This window comes from Mytilus galloprovincialis, chromosome 2, assembly GCF_965363235.1.
Source record: "Mytilus galloprovincialis chromosome 2, xbMytGall1.hap1.1, whole genome shotgun sequence".
NCBI lineage: Eukaryota > Metazoa > Mollusca > Bivalvia > Mytilida > Mytilidae > Mytilus > Mytilus galloprovincialis.
This window is the reverse complement of record NC_134839.1, coordinates 3777338-3790424: the sequence shown is the minus strand read 5'-3', so window position 1 is coordinate 3790424 and position 13087 is coordinate 3777338. Positions and strand designations below refer to the sequence as shown.

The window sequence follows — 13087 nt, the reverse complement described above, 5'->3', positions numbered from 1 at the left end:
AGTCTACAGCGAATGACTATATATATATATATATATATATATATATATATATATATCACTCACGATAGTTTTTGAATTGCCATGAACAGAGCCCGATTAATACAACAACTAGAAGATGTGGTATGATTGTCAATCAGTAGAAAACTATATATCCAATACAGACGAACAGATGAGGATTTAAGAAACTGTAGAGAACAATGTGGTCTTTACAGAGAAGTAAAAACCTATTCAAACAGAATGTAAATGTTCAAATGAGAATCATGACCAAATGACCTGTGCATGACAAAACAAAACACAAACTCCAACACGAAAGACAACTTTAAAATGACAATATTTTTCATATGTCAATTATAAGAATAAATTATAGCCGTTTTAATTATATAATCCACTGTTCAGTGATGCCGCATTCGTGTGCTCATTATTTAGTTTTTTTTACAAAATTTTAGTTGACCTCGAGTCCACACAATTTGCCACGAAAAGGTAGATAACCCTGTTTTACGTAAGGTCGAATCTCTTAGAAAAATATGTTTGACATTTGTGGTATTTGCTGTAGAAATGTTTTATAACAAAAGTAATATTTATAGTTGAATCATATTTTACCATATATGCGGTTAAAAACAAATGTATGGTATGACTATGCATGTATTAATGTCATATTAAAATTAACCTTGTAGTAAAAGGTTTGTGTAATGTATGTCTTGCCAATAATATTAATGTGTGCAAATGTGAGGGAGTATGTAATGTTCAATGTTCAATAGAAAAATGAAAAAAAATAGTTAATCTCATTATGAACAAATTTTGTGTGTATTTATGCCAAAATAATGTCCATTATTTGTTTACAATTGGAATATCTCATTTGTCATGTGTGTGAATGAATTAAACAGCTTGATAGAATATGTAAAGTAGATGTCAATGAAACATTGAGAAAATTATAAATATGATCCATAGAAGATCTTATCATGGTCTTCAAAGATTTGCTGACCGAGAGCTTTTCTAAAACAGGCTCTAGTATATAGTAATAAGCTCCGAGAGATTTCAATATTCATCAACAAATGCCACTAGACAACGAAAACTACGAAGTAAAAAAGTCCAGATTAGACAAAGGCAAATAAACTGAAATAAATTTCTTGATTTGTTTAAATGCAGTAATGCAAAAAGAATGTAATATGAACATATAAACAATTAATAAATATATGCAGAATAATAAGTAATGATACTATAAAGTTACCAACAGCCTATAAATATAGTATCAATGTAAAAGATCTTCTATACCCTACGAGGTCATTTATTCAGCTTGTTTCGTGGCACGAATTTGTACCGTCTTTGGCGAAGACAATGAAGACCGGTAAAGACTGAACCTCGGTTTAGATATCCTATGATTTCAAATATATCTTAATGCCGGATTTCCCCAATATCTGTTTATTTCTTCTACTTAAACATTAAATTTAAAGCGAGGGACAATATGAATAAAAAGTAAAGTGACTTTAAGGTCTTTAATTATGTGCCTACACGGTCAATTGGTTCAAATAAGGTGTAAGATAAAAACTATCTACAATATACAATTATTTTCTGTATTATTTAAACAAAGTCAGGCGTGTTTGGAGTTCAAGGTTTCTCTTAACTTTCAATGTTAAAACTGTTAACACCCGTAATCAGATTTTAAAGATATCACATTAAAATTTAGGGCCTATATATGATAAATATGAACTATTTTCTCTCAAATTTACCACAAGGTATTTTAAATTTGTTTGAATACCTTAAGCCACATTCATTTATGAAGTTAACATAGTATAAGGAGTCTTGATGAACACGATCTTTTTAAATCATGATTAAAATTTGCACAAGAACTATTTTTCTTCTACATTTTTGTATGTAGGCTTTTCGTATCTTTCACCTGAAGAGTACTGTTCCGATATATTTATGTACTAGGCTTTTCGTATCTTGCACCTCAAGAGTAATGTTCCGGTATTACTTTCTTGAACAAAATTGTGACATTGAAGGTCTTTCTAATATCTTACAGATGATTAAACGTTGTGTGATGGTAGAAAATATCAAAGTAGTTATTGGAGTGCATTGTTTTATGCCTTGATGCACATGATTACATCTATTTTGCAATTTTCACAATATAATGTGCCATCATTAAGATCGAAAATTAATTTTAGATCTATAACTTCCTACAACATTCCCTGAAGAAAACTATTATATTTATCAAGTTTTGAATAATCATCAAGAAAAAGTTCAACTGAAATTCATAATTCTTAGCTTCTTCGTTGATACTTGTACTTTGGTATTATGGGGAAATTGAATTTCTTAATTTTTACTTGGTTATGAATATACTTCTTGAGCATCAAAGAAGGTTTCAAGGGCCATGCATTTAGTTGTTTAATCGTTCATCAATGGATAAAAAAACTTCGGAAAAGATCCTTATTGTTACGAGCCATAAAATCACGAACTGTTAATATAGACCAGATTTCTATTATAACATTTCACATACCAATAAACTCCTACTTATGTGTACTCTACTTTCTTTAGACTCGTTTGAATTCTGAGTGACCGACTTTTCAGTTCGCTCTTTTCTCCTTCGTTTCTTCTTTTTCGTCGAAGGACATACTAGTAATTAATACAGCATAGATCCTAAATTCGTTTAATGGTTGCCTTCTGAATGGCATTTCAGTTTCAGGGATATTCAGGTCAAAAAAGGCTGAACTCCTTCCATTTTCAGTATTTTTTAGACAGTCACGTATATCCAATACATATTTTTGTTAACATTGATGATCTAAATTCTCATGCCAAAAATTTAGAACAAAACGTGTTCGTCGTCATCGAAATGTTGCCTTAAAGATTAACACTTTGTGCACTTAGGTGCATATTATAACATCGTCTTGAATATGCATTAGATATCTCTCGCTGGACATTTTTTGTAATTCCTTTAGTTTTAGAAATAATTATTGCAAAACGTGTTTTACCATGCCTGCTTGCATACAAGTCGGTACTATAAAGAGTTTATTACTGACTTGTGAATATTCGACAAAAAGATCTTTTCTATAAGATATATACTGAATTCAATTGTGCTAAACTCATGGGTATTTCAATACTATAGAAAATTGAAGTCAAAATAAATATGCAAGTTTAAATCATATCTCAATAGCTATTTTAACTCCCTTAAGCAAAGATGACTGAATATGGATTTAGGTCCATGAATGTCATATAACTATGTAACTGTTTTAATTGTATCCTAAGTAAGGAACCTTGTCATCTCTTTTTACCCTGTCCTTAAGTCGGTAATATTGTAATTGCTTGTATCATGTAACACTGTTTTTTGTTTATTTTTTTCGTTGGGTTGCTGTGACATTGATGTAAACCTCACATCTTTTATTCATTACATTGTTTTGTCTGTCCATGTTCTTCATGGTAAATTGTAATTTTCTTTGGAAAAGCAAAAGTGTTGTAAACGATTGGAATTTGAGAAAATGGACTGGTTAATGTTTGTTGCTATTGACCATCTCGAAATGATGGTGTCGCAGGATGTTCTGGTTTTATTCTACATGCCTAAAGCAATAAGTTTGTAGATGAAATATACCAGTAACACACAAATAAAAAGACTTGTCACTCGAAGTGTAAAGATAAATGTTTTCTCTTTTACCTCCCCCACACACTCAAAATCTAAACATTTTCATTAAAAATATCGCGAGACTATGAGGTTAGTCACTAGTAACGGTTTTATAAATGTTCTGATTGAAAGTTTAAAAATTTCACCCTCCGTTCCTTCAATGTATTTTTAAGATTTGTTCCTCAAGATTATCTAAATTGACCTTATTGAAAGCAACGACCTTTTTCACACCTGCACGTGTGGGTTACTCGGACTTTTGACGGTGACAAATGGTCGAATTATGCCAACACATTACACAAGCATGACGTATGGAAATCGAGGAATGACAAACTTGTTTACTTTTGGATTACAGATACCGGAATTGTGACCGGATTAAGTCCCTTTATGTCCTTTTTATGGTCACTCGAGCAATAAAGTTTGATGTACTTCTCCGATGATAATAGGAATAACGAAAAACATATTCATTTTAGAGATAATGGTTGTCCAATTCTTGCATATTTCTAATCTTAAGAATGCATAAGTGATTGTAATTATTATGGCGGTCATTACAGTTACTAGTGAGAAATATGCGAGAATGGGACATAAAAATATACTTGACGAAATAAGCTACTCGTAAACTAAGGCATAAAACTGCTATTAGAGCACACCTGTTTGTTCACACCTGTCCGCAGTAAAATTGTTTGAAGTTCTTAGTTAGATATAACAATGATCTCATCAGGCTCGTAAAATCGGTTGAATCCCGACTTCGTTTTTCAGTTTAAACAATTACGGCATCCATTAGATTAAACTATATTGCTCAAAAGTCAAGTTTAGACTTATTCTATAATTAAACTATTACTCCTGAACACAAACTAATGTTTCAAAAATACATAACCGGAGGCAATTTAGACTTGCAGAAACATATTTACACATTTAACAGGAAAGAAACTACGAAATCTTCAACATGAATATGTTGCAACTTTGAAGTAAATTGTTTTGGGTTGTAATACTTTCAGGAACAACAATTAAAAAATAAATAAGTTTGAATACTTCATTAAAATTAGACAAACAAATCTGCAAACGATCTTCAAAACGTGGGAAGCTAACCGTTGAAAAAAAGAATTGTCAATATTCTGTCCGTCGTTGCAGCAATCAGTTAAATATTCATTCCTCGCCATATGTACATGATTTATAATCATTTGTCAATAAATATTATGTTGTGGTCAATTTTCTAGCTTTCTCCTGTTCTCATTTCTTGTACAATCAATATACATTCTAGCCTAGTAAATCAAAAATATTACGAAATCTTTATGATTTTCCGTTGTATTCATCTTGCGTTTGTGTCAATTCCGAAGAAATATATTGGAAAAGACTTGTCATGCGGGCATTAGTTTTGATCTCTCAGATTTATGGACAAAAAATGTGTACAGGAGTATAGTTCCTTGTTGTCGCCGAAGGCTTTTCTTGCTTTATAAAACGCAATTATGGATATTGGATCTGATTTACTGTTTTACCAACATAGAAGCATCTTGACTGGTGGCCTACATATAACAGCTGACATTCAGATCTAACAAAATTCCGAAAAAGTAAACGTACAACCGTTGACATTCAGATCATCTTAAGAAATATCGAAAAAGTAAAAACTATATTGCTAACATTTCATATTGCATAACAAAGCAAAATATATCAAACAATTTGAAAGCAACTTTATGTGCGAGTCTTTTTAGCTAATTTTAGTTTTCTTTCATGTCCATTTCTTATCATTATTTTTTTCTTTTTTAACCCCTTTTAACAAATGTACTGGTTAAAGCGATTGCCAGTATGCTGAAAACTGCATAGGATTGCAATAAAAGTAAGAAAAATAGATAGACCTTAATGATCACCTATAAAGACTATAAGAAGACCAAAACAGACCCCAAAATGTCTCAACAACCCCAGATGGATTTTACATCCCTAATAAAATATATTATTTGGTATTGTTTGTTCGTGGACATGGATTTCGACTTGTTTTCTTTTTATAAATCTAACGAAAGGAAATCATAGACATATTTTATGGTATAAAATGTTTGATTTGATTTGTAAGATTTCAGGAAAACTATAATTATTAATTATGCATTTCATTTTAAAACAATATCAGTTTTCAAGAAAATGCTTTCTCAACCTTGTTTGGATGAATTTAGCTTTTTTACTAAAACATCACGGTAAATCATAATTACAATTCTTAAGCTCAGTTTGCATTTTTAGCTTCGAAAACCTAATTTTCTTTAGGAAAATATTGAACACTATCCTCTAGGCATATTTTCTAAATTATCTCTATGGTTACGATATCTTTCATAGAAAAAAGATGCAATCCATATAATTATCTATTTGCCTAAAACGCCATTCTCACTACGTTTAAAACGGATGTCAAATTACTTCATCTCTATGAATGAAACACAAAACAGTTACACGACGCTTGACAGTTAATTGACACATACAAGTCAAAAGCTTTTTCTTGCTTACAATTTCAAGAATGACTCATGTATCTGATGGCTAAGCATATAACGTATAAGAAATTTCTGGAAAACCAAGCTAAAACAACTGTTCAGAAGAAACAGGAAGTGTTATGGTCAATTTTAAGAGACTATGATAGCCCTTCCGGATCACATGACACGACTTCATATTGACAATGCTTTGGTTTTCATTGTTATTTGCCTACATGTACTTTTTTCTATTGTTAAAATTGAGAATAGAAATCTTTAATGGGAAATGTGTCAATGAGACAACTACCTGACCAAAGAGAAGAAAACAGTTGTATGTTGTTTTTCAATCTTTCCTTGTTTTTTTCAGTTGTGTCTGCCTTGTGTTATCCCAAGGACTTTAGAGGTCTTATCACTCTTATATATGCTGAGACGTTGATGTTTATATATATATTGAGATTAAAACATGGTAATGAAACAGATGGTTATTAAAAGTCAAGTTACACAAAATGTTTAAAGACAAGTTGGTTGAAAGCTGAACCAAAGGAAACGGAAGTCCAGACATAACAGAAAGATCTAAACAATCAAAACTTTCTGGCATTTATGTACCGATGAAAAAAATGTTCATAGGAACTGAATGTGGAAAAGACTGAGAACACTTGCATTTAAAAATCTTTTAGCACAACGAAGGAAGTCATAGAGCGAGAGGTATAGACAGAAGCTCCTAAACATTTAAAACCAAAAATAATGTTCTATACCAGAAAGCTCACCAAAGAGCACAATATGTTTCTCTGTGATTATACCCGTTTCACTGTTTATAGTTAATAGTACTGAAACGTAGAAAGTCGTCATACACCTTATCTAATTTCTGTGCTCATGTCCACCAGATACTAGTTCAATGAACACACACTGTTCATGAAATACTAACCAACTAGCATTAAAATGATAAATATTTTATTTAATTTGAAATCAGTTTGAGCAAAGTGTTTGCAATAATTGACTGATTGATTGGTTAAATGTTTTTTTTTAAACACAACTAACAGCACTATTATGCTTATTCGTGGAGATCACTTCTTATTGGTGGAGGGAGAAGAGAACCAACAATTGCAATAATGGTAATATAACATATAGAAATGTTTCATGAAATTATTCAGAGAGGACAGATGAATTGCAAGCTTGCTTGATAAGTTGATTACTGGTAACTAAGAAATTGGTCGATTAATAGACGTATCGATATGCGATGTTTATCACCGTTGCGGGTCAAGTTAATGCCAGGTCGAGTTAATGCCAAATCTAGTTATATGAAAGTGTGAAATTAATCAATTTTATTTACTCTGGACAGGCAGACGATTTTACTTACATTGAATCAGAAGGGTGTGAAATCAAAGCCTTATAACATAAGGGTTTTGTATAATTTCAAATTTGAATAAAAATGCTCTTATAATGCAGAGGCGATGAATTTCTTAATACTCGGAATATTAGTTATCTTGATCAGTCATATATATACCGCACAACCAAACATCTTTAAGAGTGGATTTTTTTAAGGCCCGGGGAGTCTAAATATTTCTGCAAACCAAGTTTGCAGTCTGATTAAATAATCAAGAATTCTATTGCACATTAAGCTGTACATGGAACTACACAAAGGTTAACAAGTCGTTCTGACGATGAGCATATTGTATCACATTATTCGCTAGAAGTTACTCTAAGTTAACAAGAACTTTGATAATATTAACATAGTTTAATTTTTAAAAAATAGCACAAGGCAGACACAAAGACAAGGAAAGATTGAAAAACAACATACAAAGATTGTATAATCGGAAATAAATGTTTAATATCAGATGATCCCTTCTTTATACTCTATCATTTCATTAATAATCATGTGAAAAGTTGCATTAGAAGGCACAATATAACTTTCATAGTTGCGCTTATAACTATTTCTTAAATTTTGATTCTCTACAAAATGAGGTTTCAACTCCATCGGGCAAAATTGACATTTAATGGATATGCCTTTTTAAAGGCCGTTTTGGTCTTATAGCCTATCTACTGTTTCGGTACTTGTTCATCCTTTGCTTTCTGATATTCGGCTTAGAACGTTTATGATGATTGTAAATCCAGAAAAGCGCATCGGACGGAACTTATATACTGTTGTTTCTCTTTTCAATATAAAGATTTCAAACCATGGTGACCGAATAAGAAAAGTTTTACATATATGTCTTAAAAATCGAATGAATTCATATTATTTAAGATTAAACTTTTTAATGAGGGTACAATTCGATTTCCTTCTATATCCAAGAATGCGACCATGGAGGTAATAATAAATTATTTTACTCTTATTTATTCTGAAAAATATATGATTTTACTTACATTGAATCGGACGAAAATGAAATAAGAGCCTTTACAGGAGCTATGTATAATTTCAAATCTGATATAAAATAAATGGGGAATGTGTATGATATTATTTAGTCTAAATTTCCTGTGGAAATTCATGGATTTGTTTTAATCGTTACGCAAAACTCAATAGTTGATTTGACTATCTAACGTTTGATGAAAAGAATCGTCTTGAAGAATTTTAAACATGTAATCCCCATTTTAGGCAAACCTGTAAAATGTTTGTGCTTTTGAACTTGATCGCGATTCAAATACTTTAGTATCAGTGTTTCTTTTGACAATTCGTTTCTAAGGATCGCTTAGTATGGTATACGGTACAAGGAAATTCACATTATTTACTTTCAAAAAGTTCATAAAGCAAGTTCATAAAGCAGTCTTGGTAAGTCTTCGGCAACAACCAAACAAACAATAAAAGTTGACAAAATTCGCGCTTAAAAAGATAGATAATCTATTGATGCTTAAAAACCCTTAAATTATATACATTATAATAAGAATGTATCTAGTCTTCTTTTCGCTGTTATGTATGATTTGACAACAATGGAGAATTGTCCATCTTTTGCATTTAAATTGTGTATCATGTCTGAAGGTTCTACCTATTATACACTAAAAGGTGTGAGGTAAACGCCAAATTACAGCAACCAAGCAACTAAAACATCATAAGGTCAACATGCGGTTTTCAACAATAGACAAGTGACCACACAGTATGTCAAGATCCAAATTGGTTCAGTCTTGTGTTTACAAAATGATTCAACCGAGCTTCTTTCCCAAAAAGGAAGAAAAGCTTAAGGTAAAAATAATCTCCAGTTACATATATTTTTATTTTCTTGTATAGAGAAGTCGCAATAAATTTTGTAATAATTTATAAAAATTTATAATTCTTATTTTGTAAAGTATTTCACGTTAGAGTTATATTTTTACCAACCTTAGTATCAATGAACAATCTTTAAATATATGAATAAAAAGATTTTGTCGGTATGTGTCAAAGTGACAGCAACCTAATGACACACACAAATCTAGAATATTTATTCATTTCTACTTCTTTTAATCTTTTAACGGTAAGCTGTCTCTTTGCTCCCATATATTTTGTACAATATCTTAAATTTTAAAAAAATGTAAAAACTTTAATGTTCATTTATTTGCAAATTGATTTTATAAAGTTTGACGAGAGGCTGATTTTAACAATAAATATTTATGATTTCCAATTGAAATGAAACAAATGGATATCAGCAAAGTGGTCAATTTCAGGAACAAAAATCAAACATACCCAAAATACTTTTGAGGTATCACAAAGCAGCTAATACAAATAAATGTATTGTGATCTGACATTAATATAATTGTGTTTAATGATGGTTTGTATTTTTATGAATTAGTTTGATCCGCCATCAAATCCTGACAGGAATAATGACTATTTAATAGTTTTGGTTGTGGATCTTTGGGATTTGAACAGCACTACCTATTAAACAGTTGATTATTTTCTCATTTTGTTGGACAGCCATAATACGTCACGGATTATCACGTTTGTATAACCCTATTCAAACTTTCAACAATATTTTCTTTGTGGTTTTTTCAAGTTCAAAAATTATTTGAATGACATTTTGTATTTCTTGTCAATGGCCATAATGACTTGTAAAAGGGTGAATAAGATCTAATTGATATTTTGTGTAAGGATAATTTTAAATCTTGTTTTTTTTACATATACATGTACACATCGAACTATTTTTTAAAACATGAGACAATTTGTATGCTTTAATTTGAAGGGAATGCATAACCCTTTTTATAACTTATCCTATAGATAGCATTTATGAACTAATATAGACATTATTTTATTAAACCAATCATGGGCCCTTGTCGGGCAAGATACAAAAAATATAGATGTGTATATTCAATTCAAAATTTATTTTTTCTGAATAGTGTTGATAAAACTGTACGTTTTTCCTTTTTTTGAATGTTTCATTTTTTACATTTAAGCATTTTTTATACAAGAAACTTCAATGATCATTTCATTCTTTTTTTATGTTATGAAATTTGCAGAAAGATCGCTTTTGATAAAAGATATTTGACTGCGAGCAACGTAAGGGCAATTAAACATTTTAATCTCAAAAATATGCAGTTGAACTTTTACATCACAAAATGAATTAATCCATAGCTATCTGTCTAGACTCAACTTCTGAAACTTCGGGGATTTTTTGTTACTTTTTTGTCTGACTGAAATATCTTTTAGCCTATATTTACTAAATCCAAATAATTATTGCTGCTTTATAAAACAACGATTTTGTTCAATGTTCTAATTTGAAAGGGTCAACTATTTTACCTTTTAAACTTTGTCATTATAATTTAATAAAGGCGTTAATTGTTTTTAATTTTAACTTTTCGTGTGATTTTATCTTTATTTTGATCAGGCAATTCGCCAAAAAAAAGTTTGATGTTCAAATGTTATAACCGATAAAAATTACAATAAAAGGGAAACAACTCGTGAGTGAAAAGCTGAATCATTTTGGTCGTTATCAGATTTAATTATTGTTTTATAATTACTGCAGAAAAAACAAAAAATATTCTTTGTCATTTTTAAAAGAGAAAAAAACCGTTCGAGACTTCATGAAATATTAAGTATCCTATTTCACTTGCAATGTTATTAACAAGTTACAGAAAATAACTTGTTCAATTGTACTAGGTTATTTTGACTAAAATTAATTTTGAAATTTATCTCATTTTTATATGTTTTTGTTACTCATTGTGAAGTTCTCGGTTAACAGGCAGTACACGTTTAACAATGAAGCGTCGTTTGTAATTTCTGTCATTAAAATGTCTTTATTATTAAATTTGAATTTTAAAATTTGTTGAAATGATGATACAACACTTAAGTTGATCATTCTCGCCATTTTCAACAATTAATTGCTATTTTTGTTACATGCGGGTACAATTTCTATTAAATATTCATAGTGATCATATATTTTATTGCCCTGAAACATTGCTCAATTTACAAAATGATTTAGGGGGAAATTTCTACAATCAGTAATTTTTAATTTACATTTTCAATACCTTTAATTTACAACAATTAAATTTTTAAAGAATATATTCAACTAATTTGTTTCATTGTTTATTTTTTACTCTTGATAAAAGTAGCAAGAAACAATTTTATCTTGTAAACGAGAACAAATTTCTCAAAACTATAAAACCAACAGTGTTCGTTGATTTAATGCCTGTATTGCATTTTTATTGCCGAGTATCTGAGGGTTTCTAAGGGCAAAAGAAATAAAAAGAAAATGTTATGGCAAAAGAAAATGCTTGTGCTTATAGAACAAGTTCTAAATGTCAAACAGAAATGAATTTGATATCTGAAACCTAGCGTTACTTAGTAATAAATTTTGTAATAAAATAGGGAAATTTTTCAATATCAAATGCAAGCAATAAATTTAAGGACGTAAACATATCGTAAAAATAAATACATGTTTATCCTTAAATCAGTATGCACTAGAAAAATTTATTTATAAAATGCCGCAAGATAAAATTGATGTTCTGTGTGGTTAAAAAATCTTTATTATTATTTTCCGGACACTAATAAATAATACATTTTGACATTTGTATTAATAAGTTTCTATAACTATATTGGACAAACAATCTCCCAGATGAGGGGTCATATATCCATTTTTACTGCCCAATCATTAGTTTTATGTGTATTTTATTTGTAAAATGAAATAAAACAAGGCTACTAACCTACAATTGACATCCACGGATAGAACGGTGGTGGTGGCTCCCCGTCCTCATTTCCAGATGGGGTCCCTGGTGTCAACGGACTAATTGGATCTTTACTGGTTCCATTATTTATATTATTACTTGTAGGAATATTTTCCGGACAAGTTTCCCTATAACGTAAATTCCCAGAAACACTCATATTGGGATAAAACGATGGACGTCCCGCGTGCATACCCATTCTTTGGCTGAGATCATGAGTCCGTTGTAGAGCCTCCATACGACATGCTTCGGCCTGGTTATATCCCATATAGTACCGTTGGGACCTATAATCAGCCCCTGTTGGACAAATATCGGGGATGTTCAAAAAATGATCCATGTATGATGAATTTTCTGTTGTACCATGTAGATCATCACCTCTTGTCGACGCCGTATGTCGTAAGGGCAAATACGAGCTCATTCCAAAATGTTTGTAAGTGTGAGAGCCGTTCACAGTGTTTTGTTGTGAGGACACCATCTACGAAAATATTATTTCAGTTCCAGAAATTTGTTTGAGATGTCTCAGGGACCCTGTAGCCCTTTCAACAGATAACTGACACATTTAATACTCAACCAATCACATTTCAACGGTTTTGACCTCTGGTGACCCTAATTCTTCACAGCTTTGAGTCTGGATTTCCTCCGCTGCGTAAAGCAGTTCCTCGGTTTTCGTTGCATAGATGATTTGAACAACCCGCCTGTTTATATTTTTAAATTATGTTGATTATATAAACAAATAGCTTAGTGAAACTTATTCTAAATTAATTCATCGGAGCGTTGTAAATATTTGGGTAAGTGAGAAAGAAGGTGTTCACTATCACTGTAATTTGTTTAAAAAGTCTAATAACAAGATCAAAGGCACTTATCTCTACATATCCCATTATTTAGAAATTTTTCAAAAATTCTGTCAAAGATATTTTTC

At 30.7% G+C, this 13087-nt stretch overlaps 1 protein-coding gene across 1 annotated transcript in view; it reads right to left on the bottom strand.

The window, feature by feature from the left end:
- The window catches only part of LOC143062702 (uncharacterized), a 32957-nt gene extending 20164 nt beyond the window's left edge, over window positions 1-12793 (bottom strand). Inside the window, exon 1 of the mRNA XM_076234459.1 lies at window positions 12151-12793. Coding sequence (XP_076090574.1) covers window positions 12151-12643 — 493 coding nt within the window. The 5' untranslated portion in view covers window positions 12644-12793. The remainder of the gene's footprint in view (window positions 1-12150) is intronic.
- Window positions 12794-13087: the final 294 nt, after the last annotated feature.